Genomic DNA, 22,633 nt, shown 5'->3' with positions numbered 1-22,633 from the left:
CCTGCAGACACATCTTTGTTTGCTGTTTACAGAGTCTAGAGCTGTCACAGAGAATGGTGAGATATCTCATAACACTTCAGTCATATCTTTCAAGGAGTAGGACATTTTTTGCATATATCTTTCCTTGAAAAAATTGCTTGCAGCACCTTTAAATAGTGATCTGTTTCTCACACTTATCATATCGCTTCTGAAGATGTGGATTTAACCACTGGAGTCATATTTATAGTAATGTAATTGAAAAACAAAGTGTTTTTATTCTTACAAATGTTTTATGTAATTTCAAGAAAAGCCCAGTTTCACAGTAAACCATCACTGACAGCATCTGTTGTGCATTCAGTGTATTGATGTAGTGTCTGTAATAATAATCGCTAAATAACCAGCAGCATACTACCAATAGAGGGTGGCGATAAGCACTAGGATTTGTTTGCTATAAATCGGACCACAGCGCCTCCTTTTAAACCAACCAACAAACGTCCCCTCATTCTATCCCATCTCTTTCTATCATGCCATCGCGCGCTTGGTAGTTCACCGTTAGAACAGCTGCGTTTCATCCCGATGTATATCTCTCTTTCTTTCTCTCTCTCTCTCTCTCTCTCTCTCTCTCTCTCTCTCTGTCTCTCTCTCTCTCTCTCTCTCTCTCTCTCTGTTGACTTCCTTACTTTCACTCCTCCCTCCCTCTCTCTCTAAATTCTCAATCTCTCGGCAGCAGTTAGTGTCCTGAGAGAACTGGCACCAAATTGACGCATCCATGGGGCGCGCGCAGCATCTTTATTTTTCCACATTACAATTTGAAGTCATATAGGGAGAAATATAAACATAAACGCAAAAATACACGTTCGGTATTTCATCTTTGGGCTTAAAACTCTCACAGCCCGCGTCAATAGCACCATATCAGTTTTATATTTGTATCTCATATCTTAAGCGTCGAGCTGTGGTGATGGATGTGGATGCCTGTATTCGCGAGTGGAATCGACCGCTGCAAGTGATGCTCCAGCAGAAGAAGATCAAAGCACGGAGGAAAAAGCGCAAGGAGTTGTTCGGGGGACAGATGTGCTTCATGGGTCTGCTGCTGCTCGCGGTGTCAAGCTTGTCCAATTTGGCCGGAAAATCCGGTGAGTTTCGATGCAGGTTATGCAGGAATGTGTGTTTGTGAAGGCGGACGGGAGTAATGGAAAGTTATACAGGACAATCAATCAAACATGCACTCTTAACTGTTTTAGAGAACAATTCTCACAGTCTTACAGTAACTGTTTCGGGGAAACATACACTTTTAACCGTTTCAGAGGAGAACCAGAATCAGAATGAGCTTTATTGCCATGTAGCTATGCTTATTTTTTCATGGTGACAGAAGCTTACAGTACAGATAATGCAAACATATATACATACATACAAACATAAACATTTAAACATACAGTTTATACATATAATGACATACAAATAAAAAAACACACTGTATAAATAAAAAAATACTTGAGGCACATTTGGGGTTCCACAGCTGTCAACAGAACCTGCTGGAGATCCTCCAGACACCCTTTAAATGAGCCTCAAATATCCTATATACACAGATCAACCACAACATTAAAAGCACCTGCCTAGTATTGTGTTGGTCCCCCTCATGATGCCAAAACAGCACCAACCCTCATCTCAGAATAGTATTCTGAAATGCTATTCTTCTCATCGCAATTGTACAGAGTGGCTATCTGAGTTTCCGTTGACTTTGTAAGCGAACCAGTCTGGTCATTCTCTGTTGACCTCTCTCATAAACAAGTCATTTGTGTCCACAGAACTGCCTTTATTTTTGGAACCATTCTGAGTAAATTCCAGTGACTTACATAAATACTCAAACCAGCCGTCTGGCACCAACAATCATGATATGGTCCAAATCAGTGAGATACATTTTTTTCCCCCCATTCTGATGGCTAATTTGAACATTAACTGAAGCTCCTTAACCGTATCTGCATGATTTTATACACTGCACTGCTGTTACACGATTGGCTGATCAGATTACTGCATGGATGGTTGTTGCTGCCAGATGGGCTGGTTTGAGTATTTTTGTAACTGTTGAACTCCCTGGATTTTCACACAAAACAGTCTCTAGAATTTACTCAGAATGGTGCCAAAAACAAAAAACAACCAGTGAGAGGTAATTCTGTTGACGGAAACGCCTTGTTGATGAGAGAGGTCAACAGAATGGCAAGACTGGTTCGAACTGACAAAGTCTACGGTAACTCAGATAAATGCTCTGTACAATTGTGGTTAGAAGAATATCATCTTAGAATGCTATTCTGAGATGTGAGTTGGAGCTGTTTTTGTGGAACTAGGGGGAGCTACGCAATATTAGGCAGGTGGTTTTAATGTTGTGGCTGATCAGTGCAGGCCCGCCGACAGGGGGGGACAAACGGGTCTGTTGTCCCGGGCCCAGGGTAGGGGGGGGGGGCCCAGAACTGGGCCCTCATTAAATTATGGAATAATTGTTAAAAAACAAATAAAATAGGCATATTTGTGGAAAAAATATCTAATATTTGAGTTACATAAAAGCTTTTTATTTGTTTGCATAGCAACGACAGACGCCACGGGAGAGCACGCGCTTGTGGAAAGGAGAAAGCGGTGCGAACTGCGCTCTCCATGATGACGAGGAAGTATTAGCAAAGAATTCATTGATTTCTAGCCCTTGCATTAGCTTTACTACTAGATATATTTATGGAGATGAGAAATAAAAAGCCGGCTGAAATGCGTCACTGTTGGCATCGGTGAACAGATAATGGGCCAGATCCGAGTCTATTTTTGCTGCGCTGCTCATGCTTAATTAAAAGTGAAAGCACACTTTTGATGGACAAAAAATAAATATGATTTCACACAAAAACTGCCCAAAATGCACAGATTTTGCATGTCTAGTATGTTTTAACAAGAACTGCAGTAGGCTATGTCAGAAAAAAAAATTAAAACATTTATAGAAAATGTACCCATTTAAACGTGTTTTTATTATTCCGTTTGGGTAAAAGTATATGGTGTTTTATAAAAAAAAAAAAAATGGAATCTGCTGTAAAGTGGTTAGAACAACGGAATCGGCTAAAATCAGAATTGGCCTAGAAAATTGTAATTGGTGCATCTCTAGTATAAGAGCCTGACACAACATGTTATCTTTGACAGAAACAGTTGAGTTTGGTAGCTCCGTCAGAGAGGATGAGACAGAGAGGAGAGAGATCCAGCTGCAGTCAGGTGACAGAGAGAGAGTGATGCGGGAGGGGCCCGCTGCCCCAGAGCAGAGGGACAGAGTCAGGCTACCAGTGAGAGAGAAGAGAGAGAGAGGGAGAGTCACAGTGATGCGGAGGGGCCCGGTGAGGAAGAGCAGAGGAGGGGAGAGGAACAAGAGAGGAAGAGCAGAGGAGAGGAACAGGAGAGGAAGAACAGAGGAGGGGAGAGGAACAGGAGAGGAATAGCAGAGGAGGGGAACAGGAGAGGAAGAGCAGAGGAGGGGAACAGGAGAGGAAGAGCAGAGGAGAGGAACAGGAGAGGAAGAGCAGAGGAGGGGAACAGGAGAGGAAGAGCAGAGGAGAGGAACAGGAGAGGAAGAGCAGAGGAGGGGAACAGGAGAGGAAGAGCAGAGGAGGGGAACAGGAGGGGAGAAGAACAAGAGAGGAAGAGCAGAGGAGGGGAACAGGAGAGGAAGAGCAGAGGAGGAGAACAGGAGAGGAAGAGCAGAGGAGGGGAGAAGAACAAGAGAGGAAGAGCAGAGGAGGGGAACAGGAGAGGAAGAGCAGAGGAGGGGAACAGGAGAGGAAGAGCAGAGGAGGGGAGAAGAACAAGAGAGGAAGAGGAGAGGAAGGGAACAGGAGAGGAAGAGCAGAGGAGGGGAACAGGAGAGGAAGAGCAGAGGAGAGGAACAGGAGAGGAAGAGCAGAGGAGGGGAACAGGAGGGGAAGAGCAGAGGAGGGGAACAGGAGAGGAAGAGCAGAGGAGGGGAACAGGAGAGGAAGAGCAGAGGAGGGGAACAGGAGAGGAAGAGCAGAGCAGAGGAGAGGAACAGGAGAGGAAGAGCGGAGGAGGGGAACAGGAGAGGAAGAGCAAGGGAAAAGGAGAGATCTGGGCATGGGGGGGCCCATCTAAGATTATCTTGTCCCGGGCCCAGGCAAGACTGCCAGCTGGCCTGGATCAGTGTATGTCCTGAAGGAACTTCAGAATATATTTCAAGAGCCTCAAAGGCTTTCCCTCAATGAAGGAACCATTCACTGTCCTTACCATTCTTTAAAAAGAAAGATTACGTTTCTCACAGAACTGAAAGGACTGGAGGATCTCCTGAGGCTTCCATTAGTGTCTTCATCATAATCTTGACTGTTTCAGAGGATTACTTTACTACTCACACTGTTAACTGTTTTACTGTGACCATGAATTGCAATTGTCCCTGGAGTGCAAGTTTCACTGTGCTGTGATTACATTTCATTTTCATCACAACTCCAATCATGTTAGCATTGCTTGTGGTGTCGATATAGAGAGTGGAGTGGTTTGGTTTGATAATAGGGTGAGGACAGTGTTTCCCAACAATGTTGACAAATATACATGTTCAGATCCATTTTGACTTGCAGTATCAATGTTTAATTGGGATAATGAATTTGGTGCAACTTCACCAACAAAAAAGGTGCATGGACAGAGCAAAACAAAAATTAAGAGAGCAACTCTTGTAGAGATTAAAAAAATAAAGTTTAATAAAGTTTCTCACCTATACAAGAGTCGATGGATTCATTATCCTCAGTATCAATGTTTAAAACATCTTAACATTTTTCAACACACTGACAAAATGGTTAATAAAATCCAGTGGTGGATGTTTCCACCATGAAAACCCAGTCTGGGTTGAAAATGAATCATTGTTATCTGTAAATCCCTGACAGATTTTGTCACACCTGCGGCTGATCGATTCATTATCTATTCATATTGTATATCATAATATATGTCACAAATGTGATCATAAATATAATCTCTGTTCAGGAAGACAAGGAGACAGTAACAATGTCTGTGCTTATTTTGACAGGCTACCATGTTAAACATGCTCCGTCACTTGTTAACAGTCATGCCTCCGTTAATATCTAACATTAGAGTAAAGCATGAATTTGTATTTCTTAAAAAAGTTGGCAAATGTTGGTATTTGCTCTCCATATCAGTGATTTCTTATCAGCTGGAGTTTAGATTTGTCTGCTTCTTGATTCATGATATGCCGCAATCTGATTCTGTACATATACACTCCATCTGGCCATTCATACCTGTGCAAAAAAAATAATTACTCTCCATGATAATTTTACTGTTATATGCATTCCTTTAAAAGCCATTAATTGTGTATGTATCTGTTGTTTGTGCACTCAAAGAACCCTAACATCATCTAAACCCATTCCTGTATAATACTTTGCATGTACACTTAAGGGCACTGCATTTAAAGATAATCTTGTTGTGTTACGTAATCTTAACAACTATGTACATTAAAAATAATGCCGTTCATTGGATGAAATGGATAGAGTGTTTTCATTAACATGTGCAGGGTGTTATGAAATATGAGAAGTTGCTCTTTTGCAAATGCCATGATGGAGGAAGGGGGAGAAAGCGAAGAGGCAGATGTGGAAAGGCAAGAACAGGGGACGATGATAGGATGGAGAGCTGTGCCGTGCTATCTGCCAGGCAGCACAGATGCTGATGAAGTGACTGCTCTGTCAGTTGCTGACAGGCTTTGACAGACATGCTATTTGCATCTGGACCAGCCAGCTTTCCCACAGAAGGGCAGCAGCCTAGTCTCTGAGTTTTTTTTAATTGTTTTACTGAGATTATTTGCTTTGAAGCTCTTTATTTATTTATACATTTTTTTTTCATATTATTTCCATGCATTTTCTGTCTTCCCTTCCTCCATTGCTCTCACTCCCTCTTGCTTTATGTTGTTCACTACCATTAGCTCTCTTTGACATCAATTAATGTTGCCTTGTGAGCCCAGATGCTCCCAGGTAACTCCTGTTCACACATGGAATGCATGCTCTCATGCGGACGATGTACAGAGAAAGAAAAAGTGACAGAACGAAAAATGGAGAATGCTTTAGGTCTGCCCATACTCCCTGCTAGGATTATTTTGGGCAATAGTGGAGAGTGGTTTGATGTGGTTTGTGTCAAATTTATCAAAAGACGTTCTCTAGCAGGTTAAGGAATTGCACAACTCTGGATAAACCAAAAGCTCTGTAAGATCTGTAGTTGTCCTCAGCTGCAGCCTCAATTTGTAACTGTTTGTGAGCCCCTGTAGTTCATGCTGTTTTTCAGGGACATAGATTTCAAACATTGTAACTAGAAAAGGAAAGTTCATCCAAACAAACTTTAAATGTTGGCTTGACATTCCCTTGATTTTTTTTATTATCTGCTACAGTTATGTTGTCAAGGCATGAAGTTGTATAATTGGACATAATTTTACACAGAAAAGGTTAGTGAATTATATTATCACTCCAAAATTATATTAGCATGAATATTGTTTATGTATTGTGGCTTTACTTTTAAAACAGTGAAAATTTCAAATGTACACATTGGCCCCATTTACTTCCATTGTAAGTGCCTCAGTAACCTAGTTTCCATCCACTTTTTTGTTATTGACAAATTGAAAATGCTTAAAAAAAAGTTTGGGAAATTTGCCGTCTTCTGCATGTTTCCATTCAAATGGCCTTTTATTGATAAAAATGGTGTGTGTGATGACGTCATGCCTAAAAAAAATCCCTTTGTCCCATGAGTTTTGGTTTATCGCAAAAGAAATCTGCCCTTAAGCCGTTTCCATACAGAAATGTGTGTATTTCGCTAATTATGTATCTTTTGCCTCCCAGATGTCCTACATTTTTTTTCTTCCAAAGTTTTGGTAAAATGGAAAGAGTATTGAGACAAATAATTGAAATTAGCCAGTTTACTGTCATTTTAATTTCACAAATAAACGCAACCAGAAGACAAGTAATTGCAATGAAAAGTGAACAGTTGCCCTTTTGATAGGACTGTGATTGTCATGTCTAGATGTGTTTATGTTCATGTTTTGTTTTCATGTCTTTTATTTTGAAATTCTAGTTCCTGTTTCATGTCATGTGGTTCCCTTGTCATGGGATTTTATGTTTCCCTCCATGTTCATGTGTCTTGTTTTAATTGGTTTATTGACTTATCAGTTCTAGTTTGTCATTGGTTTAAGGTTATTAGCCTTGTTATGTTATTTATAATTCTGTCTGTTTATTGGTTTTCTTGTTATTGTTTTACCCAATGACTGTGTATTTTAGCCCTCATGTTTGCCATGGTCTCTTGTCAAGTATTGTTGATGTAACCTTTTTTGCTAAGTCTAGTTTAGTCATGTTAATTGTTCATGTTAATTGTTCATGTTAATTGTTCATGTTCATGTTTAGTTTAGTATATGTCTATAGTTAGGGTTTTGGATTTCAAGTATTTCAATAAACTGCACTTGGGTTCTTCATCTTCACGTCATCGTCTTCGTCATTGCCAGTGAAAGCACAATGTTACAGAATACTTGACCCACCAAAATGGACCCAGCAGATCTACTAGTATGTCTACGTCAGGGAAAACGTTCTATAGAGGACTTCGTAGAGGACTTCTGTAACAGATTAAGTGTTCTTCGATGAGATCTCCCTCAAACACTTTTTTTGTGCAGGGTTGAATGAGCCGGTGCACACCTGGATGCCTTGCAGTGGGAGTACCTTCAATCTGGCTCAATATATCGACTTTGCCCTGCAGATAAGTGGTTCAGCTTTCACTGTGGGGGAGGCAGATAACGAGGCAGCGTCCCACGTTATGGTCGATGAGCCAGCGTCCCACGTCACAGTCGACGAGACAGCGGCCCACGCCTGCCATGGTCGACGAGTCAACGCCCACCCCTGCTATGGTCGAGGAGCCAGCACCCCACGTCACGGTCGACGAGCCAGCGCCCCACGTCAAGGTCGACGAGCCAACGCCCCACGTCACGGTCAACGAGCCAACGGCCCACGTCACGGTTGACGAGTCAATGCCCGACGAGCCAACGCCCCACGTCACGGTCGACGAGCCAGCGTCCCACACCTGCCATGGTCGACGAGTCAATGAGGTGAAAGGCTTTCGTTTCCAAGTCTCTGCCCATGTATAGGACCACTGAGATTGTTTCCAAGTCTCTCCCCATGTACACGACCACGGAGGTCGTTTCCAAGACTCAGTCCATACCCATGACCACAGAGGTCGCCCCCAAGACTCTGCTCATGTTCACGACCACTGAGGTCTTTTCCCAGTCATCTAGGACACTTAGTTTCAAGCCTTCCACAGCTCCGCCTTCCAGGACTTGGCCCCACGTCATGACCACCAAGCCGAGTTCCACGTCAGGACTGCCAATCCATGATGTAGTTTTGTTTTGGGGTGTCTGGAGCTGCCCCTAGAGTGGGGGATATGTAATGTCTAGATGTGTTTTTGTTTTGTTTTCATGTCTCTTATTTTGAAATTCTAGTTCCTGTTTCATGTCATGTGGTTCCCTTGTCATGTGATTTCATGTTCATGTGGCTCTTTTTTTGGGGGCAAAATGTTGCTTTATCCATCTTAGTATTATTGGTATTATTATTATTGTTGACATTATTATTATTGCTGTGTAAATAAATTAGAATGCACACATTTCCATTAAATTATAAAAATAAAAAGTAGCAAACATTTTCATTAAGTAAATTGTTGCAATTGTGTTATCAATTTACTTCCTTTTTATCATTAAGTTACTTACAATCATGTTTCAATTTACAAGAAGCACCAAATAAATAAGATATAAACTTAATTAATAAATAAGTTGGCAATGGTTAATGTTGCTGGCAAGGATGAAGACGATGACGATGGAGAGACGAACACAAGTGCAGTTTATTAAACAAAAGTGAGATCCAAATATCCTAACTAGAAACATGAACCATAAACATGAACATGACTAAACTAGACTTGACACAAACAAAACATGACTTCACTAAATCTTGACTTGGCTTGGCTTGACTTGACTTGACTTAAGCAAAACAGCAACAAAGTTACATTAAAAATACTCCACAAAGGACAATGGCAAACATGAGGGCTAAAATACATTGACACGGGTGTGGGATGGTATGGAGCAGGCTGAGGCATAGCTGTGACATGGCATGGAGCAGGCTGAGGAGTGGCTGTGACATGGCATGGAGTAGACTCAGGCGTGGCTGTGACATAGCCTGGATCTGACTCTGGCGTAGCCAGGCACCTTCTTGCAATGGTTAAAGAACACCATCAAAATGTTCAAAATGGCTGTGACATGGCACGGAGCAGGTTGAGGCATGGCTGTGACAGTCTACATTCCGCGATTCATTTGTTTCTTTTTGCTTTCAGAACAACACGTCATGTAATAAGGAAAACACCACTATTAATCCTTCATCGGCACAGCCATTGACTAGGAAAATAAAAAATGGCACTCCATGTCAATAAGGTTGCCAATCCCTGGTGTAATATCTTGTTGAGTCCAATTTGTGTATTATATAATTTAGTGCCTTGCAGATATAACTTTAAACGTTTCATAGTTCTGCTTTGAAGAATTTTAATGTTACACAATAAAAATGACAATATACTTTTCTTTCAGTTGATGAAAAACTGCCGTGTCTGCAACACCTGATATTGAGTCTTAAAGCCGAGGCCAAATATATGAAATATTATGCATGATTTTAAAAAAAAAGTGTCGGGACGAACAAAGAAATTGAGGGGGAGCATCCCAATTAATAATTTCTACGCCACAGTTTAAAATAGGCTGGCTTTATAGCAAGTGATATATCGGTAGCCAAGTGAGCAGCAATACAGCTGACCCAAAATTAAGGGGAAACTATTTAATTATTTAATTAATCAACTATTATTGAAAATGAAAAGCGTTATAATGTGATTTTATTAACTTACCTCTATATCTTCTGTTGGCAGTGGCACTAGTCGACCGTTGAAATTTAAAATGTCCTCGCGAGACCAATTTTAACCCAACTGGGTGCGTTATTATTGAAACAACCCAACAAACGTTAGGAATAACCCAACAGAATGACCCAATATGTTTAACCCAACTATTGGGTAAAATAAATAACCCAACGTTTTTTGGAGTGTAGGCAGGGTTGGGAGGGTTACTTTTGAAATGTATTCCAATACAGATTACAGAATATATGCTGTAAAATGTAATTTGTAACATATTCCGTTAGATTACTCAAGGTCAGTATCGTATTCTAAATACTTTTGATTACATCTTCAGCACTGGTAGATTTTTTTCACTTATTTTGATTATAAAATCTCTGCCAGTACAGTAAGACAAAATACACATGTTAAAAGTACATTCTCTGAAAAACATAAATATAATATGCAGTGTTGTTTCTAAAACAAGATAATCCAAATTGATCTTGTTTTAAAGATTTTTAAATATATTTACAGGAAAACAATACAAAAATTATTATCAAGAATACGATTTTTGCCCTAATATCAAAGGTCTTACAAGAAAAAATTATGATCCAGCATGATTTTTTTTTTTTATCCCTTTTTCTCCCAAATTGGAATGCCCAATTCCCACTACTTAGTGGTGGTGCAGTTACTCACCTCAATCCGTGTGGCAGAGGACAAGTCTCAGTTGCCTTCGCTGAGTCAATCTGTGCATCTTATCACATGGCTCATTGTGCATGACACTGCGGAAACTCTGCATGTGGAGACTCATGCTACTCTCCGCTATCCACGCACAACTTGCAATTGAGAGCGAGAACCACTAATCGCGACCACAAGTGAGGCTAACCCCATGTGACTCTACCCTCCCTAGCAACCTGGCAAATTTAGTTGCTTAGGAGACCTGGCTGGAGTCACTCAGCACACCCTGGATTCAAGCTCGCGACTCCAAGGGTGGTAGTCAAGGTCAATAATCGCTGAGCTACCCAGGCCCACAACGTGAATGTTCTTGATAAAAAAATTATGATGATGCATGGTAACGTGCATGTAAAATGGCTAGAAATAGCATTTTTAGCTTAGCGTAAAGCTGACAATTTACATAAGGTTTATTTCTATTTCTTCTGCTCCAAACTTACTTCAAACGTACTTCTCTGAATATGAATATGACACATCATAAGAAAGTGTTTCACCGCTGTTCAAATGCACTTTTGATCGCATCATTTATATGTATAAATGTTTTCCATCTGAAAGGACTAAATATTAAAAAATGTAAAGAATACTTTTATAGAATCAGACTATATAGTGTTCCTAAAAGCACACTGATTCTTTTCTCGTAGTATTGTGTATTTCATTTTATTTAAAACATTTCTTTGTGCACAGAAATTATATGTTTTTTTTTAGTTTTGGGCTAATTCCAAATAGACTGCCATCTATTATTTTGAATAGTGTGGAACAGCAACTTTAAAAAATAAACAGATTAAATTAATCACAAACAGTGACCATTAATTTGTTCTCCATACACTTGTCGATGTGCATGATACGAGATATTTGTGTTGGCACTTCCAATATCTGTGCAGGTATGCGCAAATATGCCGTTAAGATCAATCCATAATCAATCCATACAATAAAATGTCTTTCAAGGATGTATACCTTGTCGTCATGTTTAACACAGTCTAACGATTTGTTTAAATTCTGTCATGTGACACTTCATTTTTGCATTAATGCCAATTTTCTCGACAAAAGTTTGTTTCCAAACCAGTTTTTCGTGACATTTGAAGCATCGACAAAGATTTTATGCGCTAAGAGTTAAATGAAAAAATATTATCACGACACTTGTGAAATTTTTGTGATAATTAGCATTTCCATCATCTTTATTTTGATGCGCTAACACACTTTTCGCAAAAAATCCTTGGATGGAAACTCAGTTAATGTAACCCAGATTTTTGAATTTTTTATTACTTTTTTTTTATTTTTTTTTTAAGTAATTTAAGTTGGTGGTAATCAACATTATGCCACAAATGCTGTCGATTGAGCTTGACTTAAGAAAAGATACAGTACATAAAGTTAGATCATTCCAAACTTCTGCACCTGCTTTGTTGGACATAGTTTGAAGTGAGTTTCATTTCATAATTTTGGTGTCAGGTTAGGAACTTTGGAAAAATCCTAACTTAAGTTTGTACAGTATCTTGAAATCTCTGCACAGGTCCTCCCACGTTTTGGGATGTAATAAGTACTTTAGTGTTGCGACTGTCACTTGCCACCTTCATGTTTAAGTGGATTTTGTATTATGCCTTATATTTGTCAGTCTCTGAACATTTAGCATATTTCACATGGCATGTCCTTGACATTGATTCACATCACAGAATCTTCAATCTTTCTTGCTACTTGTGAATAACTGACATAGTTGTGGACAAGAGAGCACCTTTTCAGGCACTTATTTTAAAGGAATAGTTCCCCCAAAAATGAAAATGCTCTCATAATTTACTGACCCTCATGCCATCCCCAATGTGCATGAATTTCTTTCTTCAGCAGAACACAAACAAATATTTTTTGGAAGAATATTTCAGCTCTGTGGGTCAATTAAAAGCAAGCGAATGGGTGGCAAATTTTTCAAGCTCCAAAAAGCACAGATAGCCATCATAAAAGTAATCCATATGCCTCCAGTGGATTAATAAATGTCTTCTGAAGCAAAATAGATATTGTGAAACAGGAATAGATCAATATTTAAAACGTTGTTTTTATTAAAAATTCACATGGGTCGAGTTCACGCAGGCTCTTGTATGACGTAAGCCTGTTGACAAGATCACACGAGAACTCATGTGTGAAATATGAAAAAATAAGGAAGCACATAGATATTCATACATAGATGCCATATTCGTCTGGTTTTGATACATCAGCTGTGGCGCCATCTTGAAACAGTCGACAAGGAAAGCTGTTTGAATCAGTTTGAATGCAAGTGAATGGAGGAGATGCCTCAGACCGAGCTCCGTGCTCAGACGGCTGCAAACTGCTTTTGTGTGAAAGCCCATAGGAACACCCGCTAATAAGGTATTATATATTAATATCTATGCAGAGGAGCCTTACGATCGAGGCAGTTTGAAACCAACCCTTGTCAAAGAGCTGGCCAGAAGCAAATATTTGTTGTAAAAAAAAATTATATTGATCTTTTTCTTACACACACCTAGCATTTAGATTCAGAAGCCATTTATTAATCCACTGGAGTCATATGGATTACTTTTATAATACAGGGGCGGCTGTGGCTCAGGTGGTAGAGCGGGCTGACCACTAATTGCAGGGTTGGTGGTTCGATTCCTGGCCCAGACAAGTCCACATGCTGAAGTGTACTTGGGCAAGACACTGAACACCAAGTTGCTCCCAATGGCAGGCTAGTGCCTTGCATGCCAGCTCTGCCATCATAGGTGTGTGAATGTGTGTATGAATGGGTGAATGAGATGCAGTGTAAAGCGCTTTGAATATATAAGTGCAGACTATTTATGATGGCTATATCTGCTTTTTGGAGATTCAAATAAATGGCACCCATTCACTTGCATTTTATGAAGACATTTCCATTTTGTGAAATGTTTTTTCCACTTACTCTTTAATTCTTCTGTTAAAACTTATGTATTATTTGAGCTGTAAAGTTGTGGTTGTGGTGGTCAGCAGAATTACTGAATTATGTTCAAATAAAAGCAATATCATCAGGTGTTTTTACATGTACTGTATAGACTACAGCACTTCAGGTCTTAAACAGTGCAATAGCACACTTGTTCTGAGAAAGTATAATTTATTTATCTGTATATGCTTCTTATAGTGTGGATGAGCATGTCTCCTCTCTAAAGGTGACATAACTTGCTTAAAAGATTTTTGCATAGCTTCTTCAAGTCGGGTTACTTGTATTGTTCTTGTTGTTTTTGACTCTCTCTCTCTCTATCACCCACTCCTGAGCACCTCATTTATCATCCACACCAGCCCACTTCTTACCTAGTCTCTATTTGGAGCAGAGCACTTCATTATTTTAGCTAGTTTTACAGCACGCTGGGCCACCAGTCTGACAGCAAGCTAGTCCCAGATGGATGGCTTGAGATGGATCAGTGCTGTAATGGTAAATCTATACTGTGCAGGCATATAAAGTGTTTGGAGTATGTGTGAAATGCCAGAGGGCTAACAATATTCAGATTACAGATTTGTGGTCATAGAAGTCCTAGTGGAGGTTATTAGGTGTCACTGTAACAAAGTTTTCAATTAAGTCAGTTAGGGGTGGGTATATGAGCAAAAGCTTATATCACAGTTTGAGTAATTTTATATGTCACGGTTATTTGTTGCTGCTACTTCACCTAAGTGTTTTTTATTCTATTGTTTCAGTGGAGAGCAGAGTTGTGCTAGATCAGGGGTGTCAGACTTATTTTAGGTCATGGGCCTGATTGGGCCAAGTGACATTGCTTGGTGGCCAAAGTTTTTATTTGTAAATTATAAATACTATGTGTTTGTGTGTGTATATATATATATATATATATATATATATATATATATATATATATATATATATATATATTAGGGCTGTCAATCGATTACAATTTTTAATTGAATTAATTACTTTGTGTCTCGATTAATTAATCGTGATTAATCACATTTAATCGCATATACAAATATTTGCTGAGAAAGCCTCTCATATAACAAAAATTCAATATATAATGATGAAATAATTATACATAGTTATCTTTAAGTATTTAAAAATGTCATATATATATATATATATCATCAATCATTCGCATACAGTTCACAGCAATACATTTCGCAAGTGAATTTGTCAATCAGTTTGAGATTTATTATGAGGGCTTGTTTAAGGACCTGTCAATGTACACCTGTGTCAGATATGCTTGTGTAGTGTCTAGGGTGCGTTGCGTCATAAACATAAAATGTTTAGGTCACTGTGTCAAGTTAAATATAGTTAAATACTCAATATTTAAACACATCTTGTGATCCCTTAGTTCGCATTTGCGCTCATTCAATGTTTTGAATGCAAGAACTTAATGCGTGTTTGTGTTGTTCTTCCTACTGAAGTGTAATTTTCTTCACTGTATAAACTGTGTGTTGCTCATAAAGCTGAAATTTCACTTACTGCCCTCTGGAGTAAACAGATGGTACTACAAGCTTGCATTTCTCAGGAATCTTCCTTGTTAAGGTCCAGGGGCATTGCGATTAAATTATTATTAATTACTATTAATTGCATACTTTTTTTAACACTTTATTTTTTGTAAAATTAATCACACAGAATAAACATGTAAAATCGACAGCGCTAATATATATATTAGGTGAGTGTATATATATATATATATATATACTGTCACCTAAAGGATTATTAGGAACACCATACTAATACTGTGTTTGACCCCCTTTCGCCTTCAGAACTGCCTTAATTCTACGTGGCAATGATTCAACAAGGTGCTGAAAGCATTCTTTAGAAATGTTGGCCCATATTGATAGGATAGCATCTTGCAGTTGATGGAGATTTGTGGGATGCACATCCAGGGCACGAAGCTCCCGTTCCACCACATCCCAAAGATGCTCTATTGGGTTGAGATCTGGTGACTGTGGGGGCCATTTTAGTACAGTGAACTCATTGTCATGTTCAAGAAACCAATTTGAAATGATTCGAGCTTTGTGACATGGTGCATTATCCTGCTGGAAGTAGCCATCAGAGGATGGGTACATGGTGGCCATAAAGGGATGGTCATGGTCAGAAACAATACTCAGGTAGGCCGTGGCATTTAAACGATGCCCAATTGGCACTAAGGGGCCTAAAGTGTGCCAAGAAAACACCCCCCACACCATTACACCACCACCACCAGCCTGCACAGTGGTAACAAGGCATGATGGATCCATGTTCTCATTCTGTTTACGCCAAATTCTGACTCTACCATTTGAATGTCTCAACAGAAATTGAGACTCATCAGACCAGGCAACATTTTTTCAGTCTTCAACTGTCCAATTTTGGTGAGCTCTTGCAAATTGTAGCCTCTTTTTCCTATTTGTAGTGGAGATGAGTGGTACCCGGTGGGGTCTTCTGCTGTTGTAGCCCATCCGCCTCAAGGTTGTGCGTGTTGTGGCTTCACAAATGCTTTGCTGCATACCTCGGTTGTAACAAGTGGTTATTTCAGGCAAAGTTGCTCTTCTATCAGCTTGAATCAGTTGGCCCATTCTCCTCTGACCTCTAGCATCAACAAGGAATTTTCGCCCACAGGACTGCCGCATACTGGATGTTTTTCCCTTTTCACACCATTCTTTGTAAACCCTAGAAATGGTTGTGCGTGACAATCCCAGTAACTGAGCAGATTGTGAAATACTCAGACCGGCCCGTCTGGCACCAACAACCATGCCACGCTCAAAATTGCTTAAATCACCTTTCTTTCCCATTCTGACATTCAGTTTGGAGTTCAGGAGATTGTCTTGACCAGGACCACACCCCCAAATGCACTGAATCAACTGCCATGTGATTGGTTGATTAGATAATTGCATTAATGAGAAATTGAACAGTTGTTCCTAATAATCCTTTAGGTGAGTGTATATATATATATATATATATATATATATATATATATATATATATATATATATATATATATATATGTATGTACAGTTGAAGTCATAAGTTTACATACACGTTAGCCAAATACTTTTAAACTCTGTTTTTCACAATTCCTGACATTTAATCGTAGAAAACATTCCTTGTCTTTGGTCAGTTTGGATCTCTACTTTATTTTAAGAATGTGAAATGTCAGAATAATAGTAGAGAGAATTATTTATTTCAGCTTTTATTTCTTTCATCACATTCCCAGAGGGTCAGTAGTTTACAAACTCTTTGTTAGTATTTGATAGCATTGCCTTTACATTGTTTAACAATGGGTCAAACATTTTGGGTAGGCTTCCACTATGGGCTGAAATATGTGCCACCAGAAACTGAATTTGAACCATTTATATTTGAATTTGAATGGCTAAACTTGAATAATTGCATTGAAAAACTGAATTTGAATCACATAATTTGAAATTGTATTGTTTAATTAAAATTGAATTTATTCAAAAACTGAATCTGAATTGTATCATTTGAAATTGAATTTATTCGTTTGGAACTGAAGTCCAATAAAATTTGATCCTCACTGAAAATTAAACTCTCTATATATCTTCACATTCACTTCTCACAATTCAGATTCAGTTCTCAAATTCAATTTCAAGTTACTGAGACAGACATCCGGGTAGTTGGAGGATGAAGGAAGAGCAATCGAGCGCAGATCGATAGATAGCGTTCATAGGTTGGTTTCACGTGACGTCACGCTGCTGCATCGCGAGCGCGCAATTCAGATGGAGGGCAGGAAGTGAAATAGCTGAGGATCTGCCGTCTGGCAAAATGCCAATGTTTTGTGTAGTTTACGGCTGCTCCAATCGTTCTAATCGAGAAAAGGGAAAGGGTTTTTATAGAGTACCGAAGATTGTCACTCATAAAGGTGAGAAATGTAAAAAGCTCACAGAACAACGCCGTAAAAAGTTGATTTTTAACGTACGTCTGCGGTCGGGAGGAGCAGAGTCTGTTAATGCCCGTGTCTGCAGCGACCACTTCGTCGGAGGTATGTTAGCTAGCCAACGTGTTTTTGTGTCTGTGTTTATATAGCATTAGGTTGTCATTAAATGCTCATTTACTTAGTAATGCTTATTAAGTTACCGGTAGTCTAATATGGACTTGATTGGGGCTTTTAGGTTGCCCTAGCGCTTGTCTAATCTTTCGGAGTCTATTGTCCCATTGGAGTAAGGAGGAGGGAGAGGGATAATAATCAGTCAGTCCAGTACCTGAGCCCTCACACATGTAGTGTCCAATACCTGATCCCTGCTTCTTGGCTCTGATGATGATAAGTAAGAGGACATGGAGTAGTAGTACCTGAGCCCCGACACATATCAGTCTGTTAATATGTTTTCAACAAGTGTAATACTTTTATCCACTAGTCCAATTGTACTGGCTATATGTATTATATGTAATGAAATGGATTCTAATCTGTTATTGCACACCATGTTCTTGTTATTATAACAATTGTTGAAAAATCTAATCTTGTAAATAAACCACCATGTATAATTCTGTCTTCTCAATGGCATTTAATCTTTTCATTTAAATTATACAACAGCCAGAACTCACAAAGACCACACTCATAACAATAGTCAAAATGTAATCTTGTCTCATACAACCGTATTGATATAACAGCAATATCACACAGCCCACTTTCAAGAGTGCCTGGATCCTTTCATTACATTACACATGTGAGTTTGTAACTTGCTGTCCCAGTATTTCTGGAAGTATACCGTTTCTAAAAAAGCCTAACATCATCCTAAAGTTCAAGATCGGGCAAAATCCTTTCAACAAAAATGTCATTGTGGTTCCACACAACAAAATCACAGTACTCAGCGTCTACAATGTGAAGCTGTCCCTGAACTTGGTAGTAGTAGTCATGAGTCCGGTCCAGCATGACATTATCCCCATCATTGATGAGGCAGAAGCCCTTTTCCCCAGCACACAAGCGCAGATTGGCTTCATCTTGGTGAGAGTGTGGACACTAAAATCACAGAGAGAAGGACACGTGAACAATAGATTAACAAATATATTTTCTGCCTTTTTGCTCAGTTTAGGACTTGAGACACGACTCAGTCTCGAGATTTAGGGACTTTACTACAACAGAGACTGTAATATTACCTTAATCTTGCAGATGCCAGTTCCGTGACAGTCACAAGCAACAATCCCATCAGGGAGGACCCCATGTATGGCCACTTGGGGTTCAGCCAGAGACCACTGTCCATACAGGAGAAGCCTGCATGCTCCCGACCCATCAGCTTCTCATAGACTCCTCTGGCTTGTGCTTCATGTTTGCATCCATAACTGTACACAGTACACATGCAAAACATGAAAAGGAAATGATTACTTAGTATTGGATGTGTAGAGCCAGTTCAGTGATTTAAATGCCATTTCCTAACCCCTATACTTAGTTCTACTCCTGCATAACCATAGTCTTATAACCCTATAACTAATAACTAACGTGCACCAAAGCAATGTGTTACTATACATTTCATTTAATATTCCACCAGTAAGATACATTTACTTAATAGACAAGCTTCTTTTTATCCAAATTATACCCTCTGTTGTCAGTGTTTCTTTTCTGGACATAAACACTGTTTACACGAGGCCTTACCTCTGCCTTACCCTAATTCAAACCCTAAATACCTTGTAGCGGCTGTGGTGAACCTATATGCTTCTGGGTAGCATATGGCCTTGATCAAGCTCTTGGATGGTTGCTGTGGGTTGGTCTTAATAGCTTGTTTCAGCTTGGAAGCAGTTATGCGTCCAGCTCTTTGCCTAAACCAAATCCTGCTTGCACTCTGACTTCGAGTTGCCCTCTCTACAGCCTGGACCTGGGACATGATGAGCTCTTCTAGCTGGAATACCTGGCATAGCTCTCCAAGCTCTTTGGGGCGTAGCTGCAGAGTCTCTGGTGTTCTGTATTCAAGAACAGTTTTAGGAAGCATACTAGATTTGGGGATGAATTCTTTGTAGTAAGGCTCCCTAGCCATCAGTGCTGCACTCCTTGGACAGTTTTTGCTTAAAGTCTCAAAAAACTAGCATATGTTTCTGACCCTCTCTTCACTCTTGGGCATGAAAGTGATTTCCCAACCTGGTTTTCAGTTGTCCTGCCATCAATAGAACGGTCAAGCTTTTTTTTTTTGGCTTTAGCAGAGAAGTCGATCAGAGCTACTGGAGCAGCAGGAATCTGAAAATAAGTTAACACAAAGAAGATCATTAAGTCCACATTTCTGTGGTCCATAACCATAACATATCTATATGCAGTATAAATCTGGCGTTTATCCTATGGCTGTGAGCAAAACAGGTAAGGCTATCATCACAGGATTGAGATGCCAAACTGTGTTTATGTGGGTCTTTGCTGTCTTAGCTTCTCTTTGTCCAACAGGGAAATTGTGACTGACCACATTGTCACAAGCTACACATGTTAAGGCAGAATATAGAATAGAAATAATTTAATAATCCCCAACATTAGGTATGATGGAATATAATGAAAATCCCCTAAAAGAAGATGAAATGTAGGCTAGATGAAGACAAGCAATCTGCCTGATTAAGTAACCAAAGGGGCACAATATAAACATTAATTTAACATCATAATTTAGCCTACAGTTACAGTGTCCAAAAAATACAGTGTCACCTTACCTTTTTACATGTGATGGCATCAGCCACTTGCACTGCTCTGTTGTGCAGGAAGCTGTATCGCTTTCTTTCGAAGTGTAAATGTGCTATTTTTGTGTTCTAGTCAAACGGAATTAACTAACTTATGCATTCAATTCAAATGAATAGGGCTAGTGCTATGGTGTAATTGCCCTGAAGTTTATGGCCTTACATTATGCTAGCACCTGCCAAACACAGCGACACATAACTTACACGCTTACTACTCTCTCTCTCTCTCCCTCTCAGTAACGTTACTCTGACAATGACAACCACGAGGAGAAGTTATCGGAAAAAAATCACACTGAAGACATGACCAGTCTACTTGGCGGCGCTAACACTAGCTACGTTTGCAACAACATTTTCACCGGAGGAAGAGGCAAACGCTTAGAAATAATAAACACCAGGCAAAAATGTTGTTACAAGAGCTAGTAGGCTACCATAAAAGCGTGGGATTATAGCTACTGTTTGCAACGTCGGGAGAAAGATTTAATTTCCCTGTTTCTACAAAATAGCTATAACATTAACAACAGTTAAACAAAAGATCGTTAGATCGTAAAAAAAAAAATTCATTACCGTGATTTGTCCCAGCCGAATCCATGGTGGTGGTGGTCACGCAAGTCAGGCAAGCACTTCTTCTTTGTTTCATGGCGGGTAACGTACTGTGCTCCAAAACATTGGTGCTGATTGGCCCAAGAGGAGTCCTGTGCGCCATTGAACGCTATCTATCGATCTGCGCTCTATTGCTCTTCCTTCATCCTCCAACTACCCGGATGTCTGTCTCAGTAACTTGAAATTGAATTTGAGAACTGAATCTGAATTGTGAGAAGTGAATGTGAAGATATATAGAGAGTTTAATTTTCAGTGAGGATCAAATTTTATTGGACTTCAGTTCCAAACGAATAAATTCAATTTCAAATGATACAATTCAGATTCAGTTTTTGAATAAATTCAATTTTAATTAAACAATACAATTTCAAATTATGTGATTCAAATTCAGTTTTTCAATGCAATTATTCAAGTTTAGCCATTCAAATTCAAATATAAATGGTTCAAATTCAGTTTCTGGTGGCACATATTTCAGCCCATATTCCACAAGATTCTCACTGTAAGTTGCTGGAATTTTGAACCATTCCTCTAGACAAACTGGTGCAAATGAGTCAGGTTTGTAGGCCTCCTTGCCTGCACATCCTTTTCAGTTCTGCCCACAAAATGTATATCTGATTGAGGTCAGGGCTTTGTGATGGCCACTCCAATACCTTGACTTTGTTGTCCTTAATCCATGTTGCCACAACTTTGGAGGTATGCTTGGGGTCATTGTCCATTTGGAAGACCCATTTGTGACGAGCTTTAACTTCCTGGCTGCCTTTTCCTTCCTCATGATACCATCTATTTTGTGAAGTGCACCAGTCCCTCCTGCAGCAAAGCACCCCCACAACATGATGCTGCCACCCCTTGGCTTCACAGTTGGGATGGTGATCTTCGGCTTGCAAGCCTCACCCATTTTCCTCCAAACATAACGGTCATTATGGGCAAACAGTTCCATTTTTGTTTCATCAGACCAGTGAACATTCTCCAAAAAGGAAGATATTTGTCCCCATGTGCACTTGTAAACTGTAGTCTGGCTTTTTTTGGTGGTTTTTGGAGCAGTGGCTTCTTCCTTGCTGCGCAGCCTTTCAGGTTATGTCGATATAGGACTAATTTTACTGTGGATAGAGATACTTGTCTACCTGTTTCCTCCAGCATCTTCACAAGGTTCTTTGCTATTGTTCTGGTATTGATTTGCACTTTTCGCACAAAATTACGATCATCTCTAGGAGACAGAATGCGTCTCCTTCCTGAGGGAATGATAGCTGCATGATGTCATGGTGTTTATACTTGCGTACTATTGTTTGTACAGATGAACGTGGTACCTTCAGGTCTTTGGAAATTGCTCCCAAGTATGAACTAGACTTGTGGGGGTTCATTAAAATTATTAATTATTTTAATAATCTTATTGTATATTATCATATTTTACCAACTTTTTACTCAAAATATTTCAATGTGACTAAAAGCAAGTTCAGCAGTGGAGCAAAGGAAAATTGGAGCTGGCTAATAAATTATGCTGTTTTCATAGCTAACACTAGGGTGAAAAGATACAAAAATGTTTTGCCCATCAGCACAGTGGCTGTGAATGCCCAATTATACCAGCCACTTTTATTTTTTACCTGCTCCTTTGGTTATTCATAAAGCTATATAAAACACCACATCTGAACATGATTACCGAACGGGCAACTGGGGCAGTAGCCCCAGCTGGAAAAATCCAGCAGGATGTGCCGGCTCGTCCATCGACCCTAGAGGGTTAAGCGAAAGCTAAAAAAGGAGAAAGAAGTGAGAAGAGCAGCTCTTTTACATAGTGTGCCTTCTATCGACAGCTTTTTTAAAAAGCAGGCTGCTAGTTGT

General features: G+C 39.5%; 1 protein-coding gene across 1 annotated transcript in view; it reads left to right on the top strand.

The window, feature by feature from the left end:
* Positions 1 to 731: 731 nt before the first annotated feature.
* LOC127660998 (sodium/potassium/calcium exchanger 3-like) overlaps positions 732 to 22,633 on the top strand; it is a 163,663-nt gene continuing 141,761 nt past the window's right edge. Inside the window, exon 1 of the mRNA XM_052151518.1 lies at positions 732 to 1,112. Within this exon, the coding sequence (XP_052007478.1) occupies positions 938 to 1,112 (175 nt within the window). The 5' untranslated portion in view covers positions 732 to 937. The remainder of the gene's footprint in view (positions 1,113 to 22,633) is intronic.

Source organism: Xyrauchen texanus, chromosome 20 (genome assembly GCF_025860055.1).
Source record: "Xyrauchen texanus isolate HMW12.3.18 chromosome 20, RBS_HiC_50CHRs, whole genome shotgun sequence".
NCBI classification, from domain to species: domain Eukaryota; kingdom Metazoa; phylum Chordata; class Actinopteri; order Cypriniformes; family Catostomidae; genus Xyrauchen; species Xyrauchen texanus.
This window is presented reverse-complemented; position numbering and strand designations above follow the sequence as displayed.